Source organism: Aotus nancymaae, unplaced genomic scaffold, assembly GCF_030222135.1.
Source record: "Aotus nancymaae isolate 86718 unplaced genomic scaffold, 86718_ANA_hifiasm-v0.15.2.pri h1tg000064l_1, whole genome shotgun sequence".
In the NCBI taxonomy this organism is placed as follows: Eukaryota; Metazoa; Chordata; class Mammalia; order Primates; family Aotidae; genus Aotus; species Aotus nancymaae.
The window spans coordinates 16,621,253-16,646,247 of record NW_026988479.1 but is presented as its reverse complement, the minus strand read 5'-3'; the positions used below and the strand labels follow the sequence as shown (position 1 = coordinate 16,646,247).

The following is a 24,995-nucleotide window of genomic DNA, read 5'->3' as shown; positions in this document are numbered from 1 at the left end:
GGCCGGGGCGGGGCTGGCGGCGGGCGGCGGAGGCGCGGGGCCTGCTCCCGCCGGCACCATGGCCAAGACCGTGGCCTATTTCTACGACCCCGACGTGGGCAACTTCCATTACGGTGAGGAAATAGGGATATGCACGAGGGGTTGGGACGCCGAGGTTTGGAGGTGGGGGTTGCAACTCCAGGGGGTGAGAGCTGACGAACTCTCTTCTCCCCACCCCCAGGAGCTGGACACCCCATGAAGCCCCATCGCCTGGCATTGACCCATAGCCTCGTCCTGCATTACGGTCTCTATAAGAAGATGATCGTGAGTCCCGCTGCCTCGGCCGTGGGTTGAGGGGTGGGGAGAACTGTGGCGGTAGGGATAGGTGGGCTGGACTGAGTGCATTGAATGCGACCCGCCCCTAGGGTAGGGGGAAGCTGGATAGAAGACACCAGGAGTACCTTGAATGTGCACGGTGTTGGGGGTGGCGTCCTCTGCTTAATTGAAAGTACTTTCTCACCTCCGGTCCTCCACCCTCTGACTGTAGACAGACTAGCCGTTGGCCTCGGGTTAGGGTGATGTGGGACTGGTTTGAAGACAGAAGGTGTGTTCCTCCTCTGCATTTTAGAGTGTGGATAGGACCTAAGTCTCAGGAATTGGGATGGGGGGAAGGATATCACTGTATCGGGGTGTGAGATTTACCCTCAGTTCCCACTCCTCCTTTACCATCTTTCTCTACCTCCGAGGAGCTAGGGCTCCAGGGTGAAACAGTGCTGCCATGTTTGTAAGTGTGTATGTGTGTGTGCAAGAGAGGAGATATCTTAGGTATTGCGTTTTCAGCCTAGAATACCTCTACATGGTTCTGCTTAATTGCTATCCAGTTTTTCATCTCCCAGACATACACATGCTGTCCCCCGAGCTTGGAATTTATGGCTGTGATATGGGATGGTAACAGTTAAGCCAGGCCGGGTGTGGTGGCCCATGCCTGTAATCCCAGCACTTTGGGAGGCTGAAATGGGAGGATCGCTTGAGTCCAGGAGTTTGAGACCAGCTTGGGCCACGGTGGGACCCACATCTCTACAAAAATAAAAAATAAAAGTAGCCATGCGTGGTGGGTGTGCCTGTCGTCCCAACTACTTGGGAGGCTGAGGTGAGAGGATGGCTTGGGCCCAGGAGTTTGAAGTTACAGTGAGCTATGATCATGCTGTAGCACTGCAGCCTGAGTGACAGGGAGGACCTTGTCTCAAAAGAAAAAATAAAACAGCCCAGGCTTTATGTGTTGCTAGGGAACTAGTGAACAATATCAATGAGTGTTCATTGCTTGTGCCAAGGCACAGACAAATGGATTGATCATAGAAAAGACTGAGGTGATGTTAGTGCAGGAATCTATATTCCTTGAGATTGTTTGCCTGTATGTACCTGTATGCATTTTCTGGGAGAAGAAAAGCTCTTTCTTGTCCAGTTTTCAAGGAGGTGTGACACATCCCCCTCACTTTCCAAAGATAATAAATCTTTGATTTTATTTAGAAAGTTGACATATATCCCATATAGTTGACTCCAGAAAGAAGAATCCAGAGGAAAGGGGACAGAATCAGAGCTTGGGGGAGGAGATAAGCATGGAGAGAAATGGGAATAGGAAAGCCAAGGAACAGGGCAGGTGAATCTGGGCTCAAAGTTGAGAAGGTACGATAGGTTGAACTGGAGGTGGAAAGGAAAAGAAGTGGTCTTCAGAGGGCTGAATTGTAATAAACCACCTGGTTAATTGGAGTTTCTCTTCTGACTTAAGGATTGTGGGATGAGGGTATTGTTATGTTTGGTTTCATAGAATCTCCAGGACTGGGTTCAGTATGGGTGGTCTGAGCCTGTGGAGTGGGGCTGACCCTGCCTGAGTTCATCTTGTATCTCCATCCCGAGGTCTTCAAGCCATACCAGGCCTCCCAGCATGACATGTGCCGCTTCCACTCCGAGGACTACATTGACTTCCTGCAGAGAGTCAGCCCCACAAATATGCAAGGCTTCACCAAGAGTCTTAATGCCTTCAATGTAGGTGATGACTGGTAAGGAAGGACTGGGACTTTTGATGTCCAACAGTTTAATTCCAGTCCCTTCAGTGAGGTCTTTTGGCAGCAGTGGGAACATCTGAAGGCGGGCCTGCTTGTCAAAGAATCATAATTCACTTATTTGTTTATTCAATAAATATTTATTGGTCATTTGCTGTAGACTAGGCCCTGTGCTAAGTGTTGGGAATGCAGTGATGAACAAAACCAAAATTTTAATATTGTATTTTTGCTAAGTCTTACGAAGAGGAGATATATGACAGATTATAAGAGTGTATACATGGTGAATTTTCTAGCTTGGTGGAGTGGCTGGCTTCCTAGAGGAAGTAAAGATTGAGCTGAGATCTGAAAAAAGAGTAGAAGTAGTCAGATCAAAGGTGGTTGGAGGGTGAGGGGAAGAGTATAGCAGCAGTAGGGACAACATGTGCCAAGGGTCTGTGGTAGGATTGAGTATGACTCATTTAAGGAACAGAAAAAAGGCCAAGTGCAGAATATGAAAAGGCGGTGAACTGAATTGAGGCTAAAGAAATGGGGCCTTTTGAAAGTAAACAGCTCTATTATGAATTGGGGCTTTTACCCCTAGAGTAGAGGGAAGTTATCAAAGTGTTTTAAAAAGCAAGAGATCTTAAGAGGACTATGGGCAGTTAAAAAAGCAAACAAAGGAGTGGTTTGATATCATTAGGTTTACACTGAGCTTGTATCATCCATAGAAGAGTCAGGGTTATGCTCTATGGGGAAGGGAGTGGACAACAAAGATAAACCACGATCTTTTCTTACACTCTACATCTATGAAAAAAATAGTGACCATCACTGCTACTGTTTACTCAATTCTACTTTTGTTTTTAAACTTTTTACTACGGAAAATTTCAAAAATTTCTGAAAGTGAAGTAGTGCGGTAAACTCCCATACATCCATCACCTAGCTTCAACACTTATGAATAAATGGTCACTCTTTTTTTTTTGAGATGGAGTCTTACATTGTAGCCCAGGCTGGAGTGCAATGGCACGATCTCAGCTCACTGCAACCTCTGCTTCCTGGGTTCAGGTGATTCTTCTGCCTCAGCCTCCCGAGTTGCTGGGATTGTAGGCGTATGCCACCACACCTGGCTAATTTTTGTATATTTAGTAGAGACAGGGTTTCACCATGTTGGCCAGGATGGTTTTGAACTCCTGATCTCAGGTGATCCACCAGCCTTGGCCTCCCAATGTGCTGGGATTACAGTTATGAGCCACTGCGCCCGACCAAGCAAATGGCCACTCTTAACTTCGTCTGTACTCCCTCATGTTAGATTGTTTTAATGCAAATCCTAGATGTCACATCCTTTTATCCATGAATATTTTATTATGTATCTCTAAATGATATTCTTTAAAAAAAAAAGTATTATCAAACCTAAAAAATGAACAGTGATTCCTTAATATCATCAAATATGCAATCAGTATTCAAATTTCTGCAGTTGTCTCATAATTATTTTGTAGTTAGTTTAAATTAGGATTTAAACAAGGTCTGCACATTGCATTTGGTTGATATGTCTCTTAAGACTTTTAATTTGTAGCTTTTCTCTCACCCCCTTGAATTTATTTCTTGAAGGAACCAGGTTGCTGATCCTGTAGAGTGTCCTACGATAGCTACCATTTATTGAGTGTTTACTCTGCTAGGTATTATGCCAAGGGTTGCTGGTAAATCCACTTAATTCTCATACCAAACCTTAGATGTATTATAATAGACCTTTTTCTGATGTTATACATAAGTAAACTGAGGTTTGGGAATATTTAGGTAACTTGGCCTCAGTCACATAACTGGTCATTGAAGGGTGCATGATCCAGATCCCAGGTTTTTAAGCCACTAACCTGTTTTCCTGAAAGATCTTAATGACAGAAGCAGCCAGGGCTAGAGGATAGAGGCCAGCTCATTAGGCTGGCATTGCCACCTTTCCAACCTTATCCCTACACCTCAGCTGCACGGGTTGCCTTCCTGGAATGCCCTTAGTTTTCTTTTCAACCTCTTCAAGGCCTTCTCAGCCTTCACACCACCTCCATGAAGGCTTTCTTGACCATACCAGCCCACAGAGCTCTGTCCTACACACACTGCCCTGCTCATTTGGTGTTCAGTCATGGGCTGTCTGGGGAGTTTTCTTGTTTTTTTGTTATTCCTGCTGATATTTCTGAGCTCACTTTCTAGGTCTGAGAATACAGGGTCAGTCCTTAAGCCACACTGGGGTCCTGTAGATGTTCTTTGTGCAATTAGGGAATGCTAATTAGAATACTACCTCTGGGCCATTTATACTGCATCAGTCTTCCTGTCAAACAAGTTACAGTTGTTCTTATCTGTATTTCAGATGAGAATCAGGAATTTTTCTTCTGTTTAATGAATTTCTGATTGTTTTCAAAGTGATCTAACATAAATAGCCAAATTGTACTACAGGCCTTTAAATGAAAATTTAAAAAAAGCATTTCCAGGCTGGGCCTGGTGGCTCACACCTGTAATCCCAGCACTTTGGGAGGCTGAGGTGGGCAGATCACCTGAGGTCAGGAGTTTGAGATCAGCCTGGCCAACATGGCAAAACCCTGTCTCTACTAAAAATGCAAAAATTAGCTGGGCATGGTGATGCATGCCTGTAATCCCAGCTATACCTGGAGGCTGAGGCGGGAGAATTGCTTGAACCCAGAAGGCAGGGCTTGCAGTAAGCCAAGATCATGTCACTGCACTCCAGCCTGGGCAACAGAGTGAGACTCTGTCTCAGAAAAAAAAAAAAAAAAGAAGGCAATTCTAGACCTCTCTCTTTTACCCATAAATCCTTCTCCCTAGTGACAGTCACTTTCAGCTCCTTTCCCTAGGTCTTCTGGTATTTATCTTTGGATTTTTAAATAATAATAATATGAATCCACTATTATTACTAATTTGTAATATGTAGGTAATACCTATTATATACTAAGTACTATTCTAAGTGCTTTACAACCATTAGCTCATTTAATCTCAACAACCCCTATGAAGCAGGGTCTATTATTGTCTCCGTTACAGATGAGGACACTTAGGGACAGAAAGGTTAAGCAGTTTTGTACAACCTCGCTAGTATCATTAGCAGGTATTTTGTTGTTTTTTTTTTTGAGTTCGAGTCTTACTCTGTCGCCCAGGCTGGGGTGCAGTGTTGCAATCTCAGCTCACTGCAACCTCCGCCTCCCAGGTTCAAGCAATTCTCCTGTCTCAGCCTCCTGAGTAGCTGGGAGTACAGGCGCATGCCACCATGCCTGGCTAATTTTTGTATTGTTAGTAGAGACGAGGTTTCACCATATTGGCCAGGGTGGTCTTGAACTCCTGACCTCATGATCCACCCACCTCGGCCTCCCAAAGTGCTGGGATTACAGGTGTAAGCCATCTTTCCCCGTCCGTAGGTGTTAAAGAGCTAGAATTTGAACCTAGGTAGTCTGGCTTCAGAATCTGGGCTTGTAATCATACTGCCCTCCTGAGTTGTCTCTCCTTGCTATTTCTTTGTCAGTTTTAGGCATTATCTGATAAGCTCTTAGTATGGGGTATGAGCATTTAGTCTTCTTAGAATCACATTGTCTTCTTTCCCCTCCCAGCTTCATAGTAATTTAAAAATAAATCAGTATTCTATGTTTACATTATTATAACTCTGAAAGATTCATTTATTATCAAGCCAAATGGTGTAGTGTGATTTAATCTATTTTCTTCTAAAGCTTTTTGTTTTTCCTGAAGCTGACAATTGCATTATTTTTTCATTTGCTTAGTTTTCTAGATATTAGTCACTAATTCTTTCCAAACCTTTTGAGAGACTGTAAAACCCTACAATTCTTGCTTGAACCTGGGAGGCGGAAGCTGCAGTGAGCTGAGATAGCACCACTGCACTCCGGCCTGGGTGACAGAGCGAGACCCCATCTCAAAAAACAAACAAACAGGCCGGGTGCAGTGGCTCACACCTGTAATCCCAGCACTTTGGGAGGCCAAGGTAGATGGACCACCTGACATCAGGAGTTTGAAACGGGCCTGACCAACATGGCAAAACCCTTTCTCTACTAAAAATACAAAACTTAGCTGGGCGTGGTGTTGGGTGCCTGTAATCCCATCAACTCTGGAGGCTGAGGCAGAAGAATCGCTTGAACCTGGGAGTTGGAGGTTGCAGTGAGCTGAGATTGCGCCATTGCACTCCAGCCTGGGCGACAGAGCAAGGACTCCATCACAAAAACAAACAAAACCTACAGTTCTGTTTTTCACATGGTCAAATGTGTCAGCTGCAATATTTTTATATTTATTGTTTGAGACCTAAAACTAGGGATTGCTTAAGCCTTTCTTTTTTACAAAGTGAGGTTTATGTAGGTATAACTTGCATACAGTAAAATTAACCTTTTTTAGGTGCAACACTTCAGAGAGTTTTGATAGAATATATCAAGGTGTAGGGCCAGTGCTGATGGCTCACGCCTGTAGTCCCAGCATTTTGGGAGGCCAAGGCGGGAGGATCACTTGAGCCCAGATGTTCGAGACCAACTTGGCAACATAGTAAGACCTTGTCTCTACCCACCCCGACAACCACCAAAAAAAAGCATCAAGGTATAGGAAATTTCCATTACCCCACAAAGGTCAACTCATACCCTTTTGTAGTTAATCCCTTCTCTCCAACCTAGATCCAGCCAACTGTTGATCTGATGTCTGTCCTTCTAGTTTACCTTTTCTAGAATGTTACATAAATGGAGTTATACAGGAAGTATCCTTTTGTGTCTGGCTTCAAGCCTTTCCTTTTTATAAAGAATAACAATGGTAATAATTATAGCTGACATTTATTAAAGGCTTACCAGATACCATATACTGTGCTACAGGCTTTTCGTGGGTTATCATCACCGTTTTACGTATGTAGGTATACAGTTCTTTCTTTAAAAGTGTGACTATGAAGAATATTATTGAACATTGTGTTAAAATGTGTTACACTTAGAAGATTAAGAAAAACAGAGCTCATGTTGTCATCCAACTTATTTCCTTTTTACATGTGTACTTCAGTGTCTGGAAGCTGCTTGCTTCTTTCCCCAGCTGGGATACAAACTCCCTGACTATTAAATGCTTCTTGATTTCCCATCCAGTGCCTTGCACAGGGCTTGGTACATAGTTTGGTCCAAAATATTTGTTGAATAAATTTGCAGGTAGCCCAGGTGTGTAGGAGAGGGAGAGAAGGTTCTTGAAAAATGGAGATTGGAGGAGTCTGGGGTAGGGAGGGAGGTATGGCAAGGGCCCAGACAGAGGCAGGAGGGTTCCAACTTGTTCCTCTTCCCTGCAGTCCAGTGTTTCCCGGGCTCTTTGAGTTCTGCTCCCGTTACACAGGCGCATCTCTGCAAGGAGCAACCCAGCTGAACAACAAGGTGACATAGTCTCGAGTCCTGTTCCTCCTTTCCTCTGGATCCCTGGACTTAGGGATTTAACCCTAATCCTGGGCTCCCAGCTTGAGGGGTAGGAGGAGGACTGTGACTTGGGTGTTTGTCTTTCAGATCTGTGATATTGCCATTAACTGGGCTGGTGGTCTGCACCATGCCAAGAAGTTTGAGGTGAGTGAGGAGGTGATGGGAAAGACTGTGGCCACTCTTGGGTAGGTGTTTAGGATGATGGTGGGGGGCAGCTGGGTAGAGGAATTGCTCCTCTCTTCATGAGACCACTGTCTTGCCATAGGCCTCTGGCTTCTGCTATGTCAACGACATTGTGATTGGCATCCTGGAGCTGCTCAAGTAAGTAGCCTAGGAGGAGATGGGGGCGGTTACAGGATTCTTAGCTGAGGAGGTCTCTCAGACTCAGCCCTGACCTTGACCTTCCTCCTCCCTGACTAGCTTCTCCCAAGTTCTTGATGCTTTATTCAGGCTGCCTCTTCCACTGCTGCAGATTCCCTGCTGCCTGCTCACATTTCAGCCTTCTCTGCATATCTGTCTCTTGTCCCTGCCTCTAATCTCTAGGCTGGAGCCCCCAGTTACCTTTAGGGAACTGGTGATATTAAGTTTCAGGCGACCAGGGCAGAAGCAGACTCTTCATAGTTCTAGATCTGGTGTTTGGGAGGACTGGGTCGGGGGGTTCACTTCTAGCTCAGACCCTGGCTTTGCCTTCCCTCCAGGTACCACCCTCGGGTGCTCTACATTGACATTGACATCCACCATGGTGACGGGGTTCAGGAAGCTTTCTACCTCACTGACCGGGTCATGACGGTGTCCTTTCACAAATACGGAAATTACTTCTTCCCTGGCACAGGTATGGGAATAGGGATTACTTTCCCCTTCACACCCATCAGCTCTTTACTATGAGTGCCTCCTTCTCAGCCTTCTGGTCTCAGCTCAGGTGTTCCCTCCTCAGAGAAGCCTTTCCTGACCACCCCAGTTATAGTCACCTTCCCCATTACTCTGTCACCTCAGCCTCGTTGTTTCCCTCAGAACACTCACTGCTATTTGCGTTTATTGTAGTTTTTTGTTTTGTTTTGTTTACTGTCTCCCTCCTCCTTATGCCTACTCCCTAAGAATATAAGCTTGGTGGGATATTGGTAATTTCTTTAGTTCTATTCATTGCTGAATCCCCACCACCTAATACACAGTTGGCTCAGAGTGGATCCCCCAACACTGTTGAATGAATGCAAGCTGCAAGAGACTTAGTGGCTCTAGGGAGTTTATGATGAAGGTGCACAGATGCAGTGAGAGGCCCCCAGAGTGCAGATTGGGGTTGAAACATCTGGGTTGTGGGTGCTTCCCATGTGTGGCTACCACCACCCACTTCCCTATAGGTGACATGTATGAAGTTGGGGCAGAGAGTGGCCGCTATTACTGTCTGAATGTGCCCCTGCGGGATGGCATTGATGACCAGAGTAAGTACTGAAGTCTTCCCCCTGTTCCCTAGGTCCCTTCTTTTTCTCCTTGAAATAACCTCTTCTGCCTGGTTGTCTGCTGTTGGGTCAGGTGTCCTTAAGGATGAATGGCCTTCAGAGGGACCATGAATCCCTGGAAATCGTATGCAACATATCATGTGTATGTGCATTTTCTGGGAAAAGTCATTGGCTTTCATCATTTACTCATAGCAGTCTGGGATCCCTTCCAGAAGTTTCAAACCAATGATTTGGTTCTTTGGGTTGCCCCTTTCCTGGGCTACATGCTCGCTCAACCCCCTTTTTCCTTTTGTTCCCTGTCTCCCCATCCCCTTGGGGTGCCAGGTGCCCATCTTTGGCCCTCTCCCAGGTTACAAGCACCTTTTCCAGCCAGTTATCAACCAGGTAGTGGACTTCTACCAACCCACGTGCATTGTGCTCCAGGTAATACTGTCAATGCCTCCTCAGGAGTGTTCTGACTGGGCTTGGGGGAAGACAGCAAGGGAAGAGGAGGTTCTTTAGGTTGGTTGGGTAAGGGGTATCTGATCAGTTATCTCACTGCATTTGCCTGGGGTTTTGCTTTTTGCAGTGTGGAGCTGACTCTCTGGGCTGTGATCGATTGGGCTGCTTTAACCTCAGCATCCGAGGACATGGGTGAGACTTGCTCTCCTTCCTCTCCCCAAGGTTTTTAAGTGGTCTTGGACTTTAGTCCAAGGGTGGGGGTAGTTGGGGAATGGGTCTTACCTCTACTAGGAAATCAAAACTAGCTACAAACTGTACTTGAACTAGAAATGTCATCTTGTACAGGGTTCCCTAAATGGTTATTCATTCACAATATATTTTTATTAAGCACCTATTATGTTCCAGGCATCATGCCACATCATCGGGATGGAATGAGGAGACTCCCATGAAGTTTACAGTTTAGGAAACAGACAAAAAATAAATAATCAAATGAAATAGATCGTTATAAATTCTATGAAAGAAAGAAAGAAAGCTGAGACACAGGATACAATGAGGGACCTACTTTAGATAGTATGATTTGGAAAACATTTTCTAAGGAAGTAAAATTTGAGCTGACACCTGGTGACCAAGAAGGAGTCTTAAGGAGACATAAGGGGAGCAGAGAGAAGCCTGTCCCAAGCATTGACAAAGGCCCACAGAAGGCTCTGAGGGGTGGGCCCAGTGCATACACCTGTAATCCTAACACTTTGAGAGGCCAAGATGGGAGAATCGCCTGAGGCTAGGAGTTTGAGGCCAGCCTGGGCAACATAGCAAGAGCCATCTCCACAGGAAAAAAACAAAAACAAAATTAGCTGGGCATGATGGTGCATGCCTTTAGTCCTAGCTACTCAGGAAGCTGAGGCAGGAGGATCACTTGAGCCCAGGAGTTTGAGGTTACAGTGAGCCATGATTATGCCATTGGACTTCAGTCTGGGCAACAGAATGAGATACTGTTTCTTTAAAAAAAAAAAAAAAAAGGCTCTGGCAGGAATGAGCTGATGCAGTAGAACACAGGGAGCAAGCTGGAGGTAGTTTGAGTTGAGGTCTGAGAAGCTGACCATGGTGAGATTGTGCAGAACCTTTAGACCCTGATAAGGAGTTTGAATTATATTTCAAAGATGATGGGAAACCACTGTAGTATTTTTAAGCAGAAAAGTGACATGATCCGATTTGTGTTTGAAAGTGATTATTCTGACTGCTGAATAGAGAAAGCTTTGGGTAGAGGAAATGGGGATGAAAGTGGGAAGACCAGTTAGGAAGCCATGGTGTTGGTTAGGTACCTAGACCAAGGTGGAGGAGGTGGCAATGGAGAGACGTAGATGCTGTGGGATATTATATACATATTATATATATTTAGATGGAGGCATGTGTGTGTGTGTGTATGTGTGTGTGTGTGTATATATATATATTTTTTTTTTTTGAGATGGAGTCTTGCTCTGTCATCCAGGCTGGAGTACAGTGGCATGATCTCAGCTCACTGCAAGCTTTGCCTCCTGGATTCAAGCGATTCTCCTGCCACAGCCTCCTGAGTAGCTGGGACTACAGGCACGCACCACCATGCCTGGCTAATTTATTTTGTGTTTTTAATAGAGACAGAGTTTTGCCGTGTTGCCCAGGCTGGTCTTCAACTCCTGAGCTCAGGCAGTCCACCTGCCTCAGCCGCCCAAAGTGCTAGGATTACAGGTGTGAGCCACTGCACCCAGCGTAAGTTATATTTTGAAGGCTAGAATCAACAGAACTTGCATTGATGAGAGTAGTTGATTAACAGGCAGGGTGTCAGGGAGGGTGTTGGGCAGAACAGAGATGGGACTGTGCTTTATTTTAAAATTTTTATTGAGGCACAGAATATAAAGTATATACAAATCTTAAGGGTTTAACATAATGAATTTCACTATCCAGATAAAGATGTAGAATATTTATAGTTCCCTTGTGCTCCTTTCAGGCAATACCTAAAGGTATGTACCTTGTCTTTTGATAACCAACCTCCTCCACTCCATCCTCTGGTTCCTTTTTACAGGGAATGCGTTGAATATGTCAAGAGCTTCAATATCCCTCTACTGGTGCTGGGTGGTGGTGGTTATACTGTCCGAAATGTTGCCCGCTGCTGGTGAGCATCCTCCTGATTTCCTCCCCCGTTGTCCACTGTGAGCTAGGGGGTCCCTCAGATATGGCCACATGGGCTCTTCAGCGCACTTGGTCAGCCTGCTCCCCTCTGCTGGTTGGTTTCAGGACATATGAGACATCGCTGCTGGTAGAAGAGGCCATTAGTGAGGAGCTTCCCTATAGTGGTAAGGACCACCCCACAACACCCCCACAACAGGGAGGCCATTCTCACTAGATTTTAGAATGACTTGGTTTGAAGGCAGATGGGAAATTTTACACTCTTAGAGCTCTGCAAACTAAACCCCTGGCTCAGAGCAAGGAAAAGATTGGGCAACTATTATGTAGGGGCTCTGGATGGGAAGGAAAAAGACTGGGAAGTCTTGGTAGCTGCCTTTCTTAGTCTGAACCATACTTTCTCCTCTCCTCCCTAAGAATACTTCGAGTACTTTGCCCCAGACTTCACGCTTCATCCAGATGTCAGCACCCGCATCGAAAATCAGAACTCACGCCAGGTCAGCAGCTCAGAAAAGCTGAGCACAAACTTTTCCTGAAAGGCGGAGCCCAGGAGAGGTCAAAGATGTGGGATGTAGAAAAAACCAAAGAGAAGGAAGTTCTAAGTCATCACTGTCACTGTTATTGGCTAGGAGGCAGTAGGTTAAAGCAGAAGCAGTTGGGGTTGGTGGGGAGGGACAGCTATCAGTTGGGGGACCTAAACTTGAGGTACCACTGAGATGAAAACTAGGATGGTAGGGGTCAAAGGCAGCTGGGAGAGTGCATGCCCTGGAAATCACTGGGAACTACTCACTCTCTATTCCTAATCTCCAACCAGTATCTGGACCAGATCCGCCAGACAATCTTTGAAAACCTGAAGATGCTGAACCATGCACCTAGTGTCCAGATTCATGATGTGCCTGCAGACCTCCTGACCTATGACAGGACTGATGAGGCTGATGCAGAGGAGAGGGGTCCTGAGGAGAACTATAGCAGGTCTGGGAGCAGGGACTTCACGGGGTTCCGGTAGGCTTGCTGGGGAGGCTTAAAAGGGAAAAAAGTAAAAGGGAAGGTATAACCTTATTGCCCCTGGCTTACCTCCATGTCTGCTACAATTTCCTCACTCTTTTCTTTGCTATTTTTAATGACAAAAGTAACACATATTTATTGTAAAATTTTAAAACAGCACCAGAATATGTTGTTTGCTTTCACACAATCCTAGACCTATTCCACAGGAGTAACTACTGTTAATAGTTTCTATTTTTTTGGATAGGCCTTTTTCTATAGATTGCAAGTATACTGTTCTGTATGTACATATCAACAAACACATACTCATTTACAATTTGTGTGGTTTTTTGCTTTTTGTGAATACAAATAGGGTCATTCTATATATGCTGTTTTACATCATATAGCTGGTTCCATGTTAGCTAATATAGCTCCGCTTCAGTATTTTATCAGCTGTATAATAATCTATTATGTGGCTAGCATAAAATTTAACCAATTACCATTGATAGACATTTACATTATTTTCCATGTTTTTGGTATTACAATAATAATGTGTCAGTGAATCCCCTTACATATACATCTTTGCATGCTTGTTTCAGTGGGTTAGATAGTTGAATGGTTGCTGCTAGGTCAAAGGCTGTGTGCACCGATTTTTTTTATTTTTTTGAGACAGGGTCTCATTCTGTCACCAGACTGGAGTACAGTGGCATTATAGCTCACTGCAATCTTGAACTCCTGGGATCAAGTGATCCTCCTGCCTCAGCCTCTCGAGTAGCTGGGATCATAGGTGTGCACCACCACACCTGGCTAATTTTTTAATTTTTTGTAGAGATGGCGTCTTGCCTCGTTGCCCAGATTGGTCTCAAACTCCTGGGCTCAAACGACCCTCCAACCTCAGCCTTCCAGTGTGCTGGGATTACAGGTGTAAGCCACTGCGCCTGACCTAAAAATTTTTTATATTTACTGCCAAATTGCTGTCCAGAAAGTCTGTAGTGGCTTATAGTCTTGCCAGCATTTTCCTCAGTCTTTCCAGGTCTTGAGTTAGACAGGTCATTGCCTACATACTGCTCCCTAAGGCTCTTTGATATCATTGCTCTGTTAATTTTTTCAGGTGGGATAATTGTATTTAGGTTATTTATTTATTTATTTATTTTTCAAAAAAAGTCTTTATCTTTCTGAGATAGATACTAAATATTTGTAGATGAAATGAATTAGGGGAAGAAAGGATAGGGTAGAATTTTTTTAAATCCCAAAACTTTGCTGAAAAATGAAAGGAAAAGACAGCAGAACCCAGAAGTGCAGAAACAGATGCAGTTAATTGAGAACAGATTTTCTTATGTGACTGAGGGATAACCACAGCTGGACACTTGTGGGACACGCAGTCCTGCTCCCACACAGTGTTAGAGGTCTGAGCCGACTCTGCTGCAGAGCCTGATGGACTTCTTAGCCCCTACCAGAATCTGCTTCTCTGTTTTAGAGTTCAGGCCTCTGTATCTCTCCTCTGGACCTGGATTTTACTGCTCTGACTCTTGGGGACCTCTCTAACTGTCCTCCATGAGTATCCCCTGATTCCCTCTCCTGGGCGAGGAAGTATCTGAACATCTGGCTTCAGGGCTTCCAGGACTTCTGAAAATTGCTTTTCATTGTCTGGTTTGGTTTGGTAAACCTGTTTTAAGTTCTTCCTTTTGTAGAGGTTTGAGTTTTTTATCAATAGCTCCAGGCTAGAATCTGGGCCTAGTCTCTGTATTATTATAATACCACCCACTTTCAACAGCCAGAAGAAGCCTCAGGCTCTTCCTTTTCCTAAGCCCTACCTCTCTGTCAGACCACCCACTGAGTTTCTGTTCTTTGATGCCTAGAGCTCCAGCTTGCATAAGACTTGCAGAGTAGTAATAGGAAGAGTTAACACTTTTTGTGGGTTTGCCAAGCAGCAGACACACTACTAAATGCTGTCTGTTAAAACATATATAGCATCATCCTGTTGCCATCAGACAACTCCGGTGACTCTTATTCTGAGATTAACACAAGAGCAGTCTAAGGCTCAGAGAGACTTAAGTAACTTTCTTTCTTATTTTTTTGAGATGGAGTTTTGCGCTTGTTGCCCAGGCTGTAGTGCAATGGCACGACCTCTGCTCACCACAACCTCCACCTCCCAGGTTCAAGCGATTCTCTTGCCTCAGCCTCCCAAGTAGCTGGGATTACAGGCATGTGCCTTCACGCCTGGCTAAATTTTTTTGTATTCTTAGTAGAAACGAGGTTTCTCCATGTTGGTCAGGCTGGTCTCGAACTCCAGACCTCAGGTAATCCACCTGCCTCGGCCTCCCACAGTGCTGGAATTATAGGCATGGGCCACTGTGCCCTGCGAGACTAAGTAACTCTCTGAACATCACATGGCTAGTTAAATATCAGGACTGAGATTCAACCTGAGTCCCTGACTCTACACCTTTAACCCTCGTACACTTAGAAGTAACTGAGACATTGCTCACCAAGCAGATAAGGCCTTTCCTGGCTTAGTTCCTCAGCTTCTCTTTGATGACTTTCTCAATTCTCTCTGTCCCAGAGAATACTTCTTCAAAAAGAAAAAAACTAGTATTGAGTACCTATTGGGCCCTGTCTTGCTTTCCTATCCCTTCTTTCACTATGGGTTTATAATACCACGCCATTCTTCTTAAAATTAAAACTCTCCTTTACCTAGCACTTAGAAGAAAATCCAAATCTTTGAATGTGGCTTAAAAAGGTCCTGCATGCTACCCTTACCTACATCTAGGATCTCATCTCTACTCTCCTCCATGCACAGTGCCCCAGCTGTCCTGGCCTCCTTGTTCTTACTGGAATATATCAGTCTCTTTCCATTTCATGACCTTTGTACTTGGTTTTCTTGCGGCTTGGAATGGCCTTCCTGAAGTCTTTGTCTAGCCAGCTCCTCCTCAGACTTTAGGTCTTATATGCATAAGGTCTTATGTCCCTAATATTCCTGTCTCAAATTTCACCCTTTTCCTCCCGTCACCTTCAGTCATATCACTTCATTTTATTAATTGTACTCTCCATCATCTGAAATTATCACATTTATTTGCTTTGTTAGTTATTCATCCCATTTATTAGGTAAGCTTTTTGAGGATAGACAAACCTTGTCTGGCTTGTTATTCTCTACTGTATTGCTAAGGTTTATGACAGTGTCTGTACAGAGTAGTTCCTTAATGTTTATTTGATACGTGAATGGGTGAATGAATAGCAGTCTCTACCAAAAAGAGGAGTGGTTCTCAACGGGGCCTGAGAAATGGCTTTGGAAGAGTGTGCTGGGAGAAGATTGGAACTTGGAGTGACATCTTGACCTCTCTCCCCTTGCTTTGCAGGCCAGAGGCACCCAATGAGTTCTATGATGGAGACCATGACAATGACAAGGAAAGCGATGTGGAGATTTAAGAGCGGCTTGGGATGCTGTGTCCCAAGGAATTTCTTTTTGCCTCCTGGTTGGGCTGGAGGGAAAAGGAGTATCTCCTACAGTCCTGGAGTGGTCACACCAGGGCTTTTGCTGACTCTGGGAAAGAGTCTGGAGACCCCATCTGGGTCTCGAACCATCAACCCCATTTCCTCTCTCTCCCAAGGCCTGACAATGGTACCTATTAGGGATGAGATATGGACAAGGATAGCTATCTGGGACATTATTGGCAGTGGGCCCTGGAGGCCAGTCCCTGGCCCCTCTTGCCCCTTATTCCTTCCCTGCTTCCCTCCAACTCAGAGATTTTGAGGGATGAATGGTAGACAGGGACTGAGATTGCCCTGGACTTCCTCCTCCCCTTGCTTCCAGGGAAGGTGAAGAAAGAGGGATTTGGCAGGAGCTCTGGCTCCTAACACCTGAATCTCAGATGATGGGAAGTATGTTTTCAAGTGTGGGGAGGATATGAAAATGTCCTGTTCTCACTTTTGGCTTTATGTCCATTTTACCACTGTTTTTATCCAATAAACTAAGTATTTTTTGTACCTTTTGCCTTTCTAGGAATGTTAATTCTTGCTAGTTTCCTATTTATGAAGGGAGAGGGAAATGAACGTGATGATGCATGTAATAAAAGCATAGTTAACATTCATTCAGCACTTACCCTATGTTAGGCCCTAAGTATGTATTCTCTTTTGATTATTACATATATGTGGAGTCAATAGAGCATTTTGGTTAAGAGTTGGACAAACCCGACCAGACTGAGAGAAGTAGATGACTTCGATTTTGAATCTGGTTGTTGAGAGTAGTGATGCTAGTTGGTGAAGATACACAGATAAAACATGTTAAGTGCTTAGCACAGTGCCTGACATAAGAAGTTGCCCATTATCTATGTGAACAACAATGCTAAGTACTGTTAGTAGCCACAAACATGGACCTTTCTCTGGAAGAGTTTACAATCCAGTCAGTAGTATGATAAATATTATAGCAGATATAGACTGGCACAAGAAAGAGGGGTGATAAATGGATCACTTCCTTCCCTCCATCCTCTGATTCTGTCTGTTCTCAATGCTAGCTTTGAAAGTAGCTTTTGAACTTTTTGGACAAAAGGTCTGGAAAGCTCAGCACTAAGTCAAGTTTGAAGTATAGGATGGACAGCTCTATGTAACATTCTATCAGGTCACTGTTAGAAGCTCTGGACCACAAGAGAGATGAATGCCAGATTTAGGAGACAGCCAGCTTGGCAGAGTTCCTGGTATATCTCAGGCCCTTGACTAGGCACTGGGGCCCTAGAGTGAGTAAGTCACTGACTGCCCCTGAGGAACTTACACTTGAAATCTTGCTAGCTGTGGTCAAGATGATTCAGTCCATATTGTGAAGGCCAACTGGTAGCCATATAACTGTCACACAGGGACAGATGTAGCTAGGAGAGTGGATGAAATTGCTCAGGGAGAAAGTCATGCTAGAAGAGCAAAGAATATACTTTTGGAGAATACCTTTTCTTTCATGTTTGGTTTATGTCAGTGGGGAATCCTGGTTAAACATAGGGCTTGGCAGCAAATCAGACTAAGCTGGGTTTAAATTTTATATCAATTATGCCTTCTTGGGCAAGTCACTTCAACTCTCAAAGTCCAAATTTACTATTTATAAAATGGTGAGCTTAGCAGAATCTATCACATGGGACTGTGGGGACTTAGAAAAATACATGTAGAGTGTTTTGCATAGTGCCTAGAAGACAGCAAGGGCATGGTTAAGTGGTAACTGTTATTGCTGTTTAGGCATATGCTGGCAATAATTAGTTTGTCCTGTAGGAAATTAAACTCCAGAGCGAGTCTGGTTTAGTCCAGCGCTTGCACTGGACAGAGCTCTGTTCTTGGTACATTGCTTTCAAAACATGGTAGCTGTCACTTTCATAATTTTTTCATGTGTTCCATGGGTATTGCACACATTAAAAACTGCATTCTTATGCAAAGCCTAGCACTACTTTTCTTCCAGGATAATGGTCTCATGCGATTTTTGGTCTGGGGTGTGACAGGGTCCAAGCTGTCAGGCCGTACAGCCACGTGGGCGCACCGTGGGAGCAGAGAGGCCTGCCCTGCTCCAACCGCCAGGGGGCGGTGCTCCCTGCCTCGGCCGCGGAGAGCTGCACCGCCCACTCGCCACCCCGCGACGTGGGTCCGAATGGTTAGGTCCGCCGGGCAGGTAGTGCGCTTCCGCGGCTTCCCTCCACCCCTCTCCCTTCCCCCATTGGTAGGGGCTGCGGGTCCGGGCGGAAGTGGGGCAGGCGGGCGGGAGCGAGGCGTCATCGTTGTATATTCATGAGGCGCGCGCAGCCCGGCATGCTAATGAGGCGGGGCGCGGCGGCTGGCTAAAGAGTGGCTGGGCGGCGGCGGGCGCTGAGCTGCCGGGCGGGAGCGGCGTAGGCGCGGGGTCACCGGCCAGCGTGAACCGGGACATGGAGCCACCCGGCGGGGGCTTGGGGCCCGGCCGAGGTACCCGGGACAAGAAGAAGGGCCGGAGTCCAGATGAGCTGCCTTCGGCGGGCGGCGACGGCGGCAAATCTAAGAAATTTGTGAGTGTCCCTCCCACCCCGCTCCTGCCCGGCCCCGTAACCGCCCTCTGGACCCCTGCAGCCTGCCCCAGGGGCGCCTGCCCCGCTCTGGGGAGCCGCCCCCGCGCCTCCCTTCCTCGTTTCGCCGGTCTGCGGCTCTGCAGCCCGACATCCTCCGCCTCCTGGACAGAGGGAAGCCCCGGAGTCTCACCCTGCTCCTGCCCCGGCCACTTCGGGGCTTCCCTCGTTTCCCAGCCCGTACGTCTGCCTTCCCGCCCCCATAGCCCCGGCCGGCTCTCAGCCCCATCTCTCCCCTCTCAGCCTCACTTCCTTTCTTCTTCCTCTAGTACCCGAACACGCCTCCTCTTTTTTGGTCCCCTCTTCTGGGTCCATTTTCTCTTCTTACCCTTACCCCTTTTTTGGTATTCTCGTATTTCCTTCTCCTAAAGGTCACTTCCTTCCCCATGATTGATCCTTTTTACCTGCTAACTTTCGTCCCGCCCAGTCCCCCTGGGCCCTCAGCCCGGTGTCACCTGATAATCCTTCCCCTCAGGAATGTTACCTGACTTGAGCCCTACCCCCTCTCCTTTGGACGTTTGTCCTTGCGATTACAGGAACGGGTTCCTGCCCAGGTCTTACAGCCACTGGGGCATGACGTTTATTTGCTTAACAGTATTCCTCTATCCAGAGAACCTGTCTCTTTGCCCTGTTGCTTGTCACTTTTCAGAGGGTTAGAACGCTAAGCCCTTCATGACCTAGGATGGTGATAAATCTCTCCTGTGGGAAGAAAGTTGGACTGCGAGTTCAAGAAGTTTGTAATTGAATTGCTTTTTATGCATTTCCCATGATAACCATCTGCTCAACTCCTTTTCTACCGCCTCTTGTTCCCCAAGGCGACTGCTGGTATCCCTTTGCATACCTCTAGAAGAGTAAGCTTTCCTCAAGTGCCAGTTACTTTCAATCCGAGTCTGAAGGAATATTGATATTCATGGAACCGTATCATATTTCCTTACCTTTTGCCCACATCAACGTCTCTCTCCAGGGAGCCGTTTGGTTGCTTTTTGCTATAAAAGCTTTGGAAGATATGGGGCACTGTCCAAAAGAGGAAAAGAGTCTTGGATATTGATGATCATTATAATAGCTAGTTATAACTGTAGCTCTTATGTCTCTTCTTCCAGGTATTTATGCCCTTACCCTAGTGTATCTTTCTACTAAACAAATGGCTTGTAATTCTTACCTCTTTCTCTTAGTCCTACCTCCCAACATTTTGACCCAGCTCCACAAATTTGGGAGGAAAACTGTTAAAGTGATAGAAACTGGAAGAAAATGTTGTTTCATGGCCGGGCGCGGTGGCTCAAGCCTGTAATCCCAGCACTTTGGGAGGCCGAGGCGGGTGGATCACGAGGTCAAGAGATCAAGACCATCCTGGTCAACATGGTGAAACCCCGTCTCTACTAAAAATACAAAAATTAGCTGGGCACGGTGGCGCGTGCCTGTAATCCCAGCTACTCAGGAGGCTGAGGCAGGAGAATTGCCTGAACCCAGGAGGCGGAGGTTGCGGTGAGCCGAGATCGCGCCATTGCACTCCAGCCTGGGTAACAAGAGCGAAACTCCGTCTCAAAAAAAAAAAGAAAATGTTGTTTCATGACCTAGAGGGTTGAGATGTTAACCCTGGAGGGTTAGGTGTTTAATTCTAAACAGAATTAAAATAGTGACTCATCTCTTCCTATTTCTAGCAAGACCAAGTGCTCCTGGACTGCCCCAAGTGACATCTGAGCTGTCAGTAACCACCTGTTTTTATATGATGAACACCTTTTTTCCCCCCTAGAAATAATAGGGTTAAGAGTATTGACACCCCTTCCTTTTTTGGTGACTAACACAGCATTGACCCCCCCACCCCTCGGTTAGCTTTCCTTCCAAAACTTAAGTTCTAGGGCTCATATTCCTTCTATTTCTATATCTTTTTGTTTTGATTTTGTTTCCATGGGTACTGTTTGACCTTCCTCACCCGAATTCCAACTATTGCTGCTGATTTGTGGTGACCTCTATGACTTGTTTTCCAGTCTTGAGTAGACTTTTCTGTGTGTTTTATTTTATCTAACAATTGTTGATTTCACAAATTGTGAAGTCTACTATGTGTGTGGTGCTGCAAGGTGAGAAACCTGAGGAAGCTAAGCCTCTTTTCACCTGTCTTTTGGAATGTCCATGGAGTCTTCTGTATGCTTAGTGGATTTGGCTCAGGGTTGTTGGTATTTGTTTTAGAGAGGGTGGAGCTGAACCAAGTTCTCTTTTCTTTCTGTGATGTTAGTCTTAACCCTTAATCTGCTGAATTTTTAAAACCAGATAGCTCGGGTAATGAGGAAAATTGCATTAGTAGATAGGAATTGGAAGGTTTTTAGGAAAGTAGTGCTGCTTAACCCTTGTATTGCCAAATGTTACCTATCTCAAGGCATCAGAATATTCTGTCTTACTCGTTGCTCTTTTTATGAGAACTCTGTGGAAATGAAAGAGAAGGAGGAGCGTTGCAATCCACTTCTCTTTATGTCTGTGTATGTATATGTGGGTGGGTGGAGTGGGTGAGATTGCTGGTGTGCTTTTGATACCAGTGGCTTAGTTTTCTTGAACTATAGGCTAAAACTGAACTCAAAGCTCTTTCGCCTACTCCACCTTTTCTAAAGTATGTGTCCTCTGGAACTCCATTAAGAATGTACTTTATAAAACTGCACTGGTTTGGACTAAGTGTGCCCTAAGGTTGTTTGCATTTGAGGGGTTATAATTCCTTTAGCTGCTACATACCTTTCCTGGCTTACGCAGGTTCTAAATATGGATTAACTGATGAGAACATAGAGCTCACAAATTGTCTAAGATCTGCTCTTACACTCTGAGCATCTTGTGTGGTAAGGAGATAGAGACTCAGTTTAAAAGTGGTTGGGCATCATCTTTTTTCTTTTTTGAGATGGATTCTTGCTCTGTCGCCCAGGCTGGAGTGCAGTGGCAGGATCTCGGCTTGCTGCAACCTCTGCCTCCCAGGTTCAAGCAATTATCCTGTCTCAGCCTCTCGAGTAGCTGGGACTACAGGTGCCCGGCACCATGCCCCCTTAATACTTGTATTTTTAGTCCAGACAAGGTTTCACCAAATTGGTCAGGCTGGTCTCAAACTCCTGACCTCAGGTGATCCCCCCGCCTCAGCTACCAAAGTGCTGGTGTGAGCCACCACACCTGGCGGGCATCATCTTTTAAAAACATATGATTGTTAGAGATGCTGACAGTGAGTGGCTGAAGCCAAGGTGCCTGGTATAGTACCTCTTGGTTCTTCATGAGTCTGTCTTCTCCCAGGCCATGAACATACCCCCTCTCCAGCATTATTCCTGTTCCTTTCAGAAGTCCTTAAGATGAAGGAAGATAAAAATTCTAGGTGAACAGAGGGTTTTGACTTTTCAGCAGTGATGAATGTGGGTGTCAAATAGATTTCTGAAATATATGTAAGGAGAGTAAGTAGAACTGGGATGTTAGGAGACTGGAGAGTGTTCCTGCATTCAATAGACTTTACGTGCATTCTCATATAATTGAGAAATTGATGCATTCTAAGAGAGAATGTTACTTCCTGATTTAGCTAGAAGCATAACTTGGTAAAACATGAATTTTGGTGCGGGAATAGAGAGAATAATTTTTTTTTTTTTTTTTTGAGAGGGATTCTCTCTCTATCCCAGGCTGGAGTGCAGTGGCACGATCTCCGGTTACTGCAACTTCTGCCTCCTGGGTTCAAGTGATTCTCCTGCCTCAGCCTTCTGAGTAGTTGGGATTATAGGCGCATGCCACCAAGCCTGGCTGATTTTTATATTTTAAGTAGAGACAGGGTTTTACCATGTTGACGAGGCTGGTCTCGAACTCCTGACCTCGTGATCCACTGGCCTGGGCCTCCGAAAGTGCTGGGATTATAGGCGAGAGCCACCACGCCCAGCCAAGAGAATAGTTTTTAAAATTTTGTTTAATTTTGGATGCCTATATTGAATTATTTTCATTTCGTAGTTACGCACTCTTCTAAACACAAAGTAATAGAGTGTCAATGTTTAGTTTTATACCCCTATCCAAAAGGAGAGCAAGTAAAGGTAAAGGATGCCAGATGGAATTTTTTTTTTTTTTGAGACGGAGTCTTGCTCTGTCTCCCATGCTGGAGTGCAGTGGCTCCGTCTCGGTTCAGTGCAACCTCCGACTCCCAGATTCAAGTGATTCTCCTGCCTCAGCCTCCTGAGTAGCTGCGATTGTAGGCGCCTGCTGCCATGCTTGGCTAAATTTTGTGTTTTTAGTAGAGATGGGTTTCACCATGTTGGCCAGGCTGGCCTTGAACTCCTGACCTCATGATCCACCTGCCTTGGCCTCCCAAAGTGCTGGGATTACAGGCTTCAGCCACTGCTCCTGGCTCCAAGTGGAATTTTAAGCAGATATTAGGAAACAGAACATGGAAGAAGTAGAGTTTGTTCGTGCACATTTCTGCTTATATTGCCTTAAAGAAAACATTAATTTTAATCCAAAAGTTTGCAGAAAACTGAAAAATATACGGAGAACTTTGTACACACTTTTTAAAAACAGATGATAAATGCAAGGATTATTTGGTTTGGAAAGAGGGAGGAGAGCCTACAGGAATGTTAGTGAGATGTTTGAGATGACAGAATGATAGCTTAAAAATTTCTGCTGTTCTTCCTGCTTTGTCTTAAAGACAGACCATAACTCTACTTGATATGATTACCTGTACTTTCTCAAAGAAAATTCTCCCTTACAGAAGGTGAAAGTGAGGGAATGCCTTAGAATTAAAATCTCTGCCTTGGGAGAGTTGGTAAATGTTGAGATAATTTTTTAAAAAAGGGCTGAAATTTTTATGACCTGTAAATTATGTTTTATTATGAAAGCTAAGAAAATAGTGAAACAAGATTTAATTTTGTTGATGGGTGCATGGGTCAGAATAGACTAATTTTATTTCCTGTGTTGTAGAATAACCTTTTGTTATTGCCCAGGGCCCTCGGTGTTTTATAAATGTATTGCCAGTTTATTCTTGGGGAGTGTTATCTTCAGTGAAATGTAATAGAGATTTAAAAGATAAAGTTATATGTCACATATGATTTAGAAGAACAGGTTAAAATAATTTTTATTGATAAATACTAGATGTTATAGAGAAGCAAAGAGTTTGTATACGCAGGTGTATATATCCTTCTTTCTGTCTCAGTAGCTGAAACATTCGTGGCTACAAAAAACCATCTCCATTTTGAAACAAACTTAGTATTACTTAAGTGTTTTTTTTGTTATTGTTGTTGAGCTTCCTATTCTTAATTACCTTTGTTGGAAAGCCGTAGGCAAAAAAATTCATTTTGTGCTACCAGCAAAGCAATGGATGTTTGCCCCTCCTTGGGGTTAGGTGAGACAGAGCCACATTCTCCCCTTGTCCAGCTGCCTGTCACCTCCTCCCTCTGTTTTTATTTCTTTCCTACTTCTGTGGGGGCTAGTTTGAGCCCTGTGAATAGCCAGGCCTTTGGGGAATTAGGGGTAGTCAGAAGCTGTCGATACTAAAATTTCTTAAAACCTTGAAGCTAAAATTGAAAAGCAAAGACTACTTTAATTGCTATGAACATATTTTACTGTATTTTCTCCCCCTTTTTTTTTTGAGATGGAATTTCACTCTGTCACCAGGCTGGAGTACAGTGGCATGATCTTGGCTCACTGCAACCTGTGCCTCCGGGTTCAAGCAAGTCTCCTGCCTCAGCCTCCCGAGTAGCTGGGACTACAGGCAAGCGCCATCACACCCAGCTAATTTTTGTATTTTTAGTAGAGACAGAGTTTCACCACGTTGGCCAGGGTGGTCTTGATCTTTTGACCTTGTGATCCGCCCACCTTGGCCTCCCAAAGTGCTGGGATTACAGGCATGAGCCACCGCGACTGGCCTGTTTTTGTTTTTTCACAAATTTCTTAGAATCAAGGAACCCTTTTTAAGGAAGCAAAAGAATTACTGAAGGAAAAGAGAAATGGCCAATATTTTAATGAATTTCACCACCAATTACAGTGTAACTCTCATTTTTCTTTCTACTTGGAAATTCTTACTTCCATTCATTATTAAATCTTACTGTGAATGGTACCCTTAAAACTTCAGAGTTGGAAGGGACTTTAAATGTCAGGTCCAAATACCCACTCAGTGCAACAGTCACTTCTTGCAGTTGTAGGTTGGAAACATCAAGGGACTAAGAGGTGGAAATTGGATGGACAAATGGAGGAGGAGCAGCAGATATTTTGGATTCTACATTTCCTTTACCAAATTTCAGGATCTTGGGAATGGCCCCAGTAGTAGGAAGAGATTATATAAAAGGAACAAATATACTAGAAGCTGTGGGATTGAAAGGAAAAAGACTGAAGAAACTGGCTCTCCAGTGCTTGGCTCTGTAACAGTTCGGGAGAGTCAATTTGCAATATTTGTTTAACTTTCTTTCCTCCAAGGCAGGGGATAGAACAGATAAGGGGATGCAAATGAGAATAAGCATAATGACATTGAATTAA

General features: G+C 44.8%; 2 protein-coding genes across 3 annotated transcripts in view; both read left to right on the top strand.

The window, feature by feature from the left end:
* The first annotated feature begins 6 nt into the window (after positions 1-6).
* Positions 7-16,457, top strand: HDAC3 (histone deacetylase 3). Its single transcript, XM_012463635.2, has 15 exons — positions 7-113; positions 221-303; positions 1,894-2,036; positions 7,318-7,399; positions 7,526-7,582; positions 7,704-7,759; positions 8,137-8,270; positions 8,794-8,874; positions 9,242-9,315; positions 9,461-9,525; positions 11,390-11,479; positions 11,602-11,660; positions 11,908-11,987; positions 12,305-12,462; positions 15,825-16,457. Exons 1-15 carry the CDS (start codon positions 59-61, stop codon positions 15,892-15,894), a joined length of 1,287 nt encoding a protein of 428 aa, XP_012319058.2. The 5' UTR covers positions 7-58; the 3' UTR covers positions 15,895-16,457.
* A 1,888-nt stretch (positions 16,458-18,345) lies between these two features.
* LOC105724864 (protein diaphanous homolog 1) overlaps positions 18,346-24,995 on the top strand; it is a 46,659-nt gene continuing 40,009 nt past the window's right edge. Inside the window, exon 1 of one of the 2 annotated variants that reach the window (XM_021664961.2) lies at positions 18,346-18,476. In XM_021664961.2, coding sequence (XP_021520636.2) covers positions 18,360-18,476 — 117 coding nt within the window. In that variant the 5' untranslated portion in view covers positions 18,346-18,359. Of the gene's footprint in view, positions 18,477-19,200; positions 19,267-24,995 lie in introns of those variants that run through there. The other variant, XM_021664963.2, reaches the window with a different exon arrangement.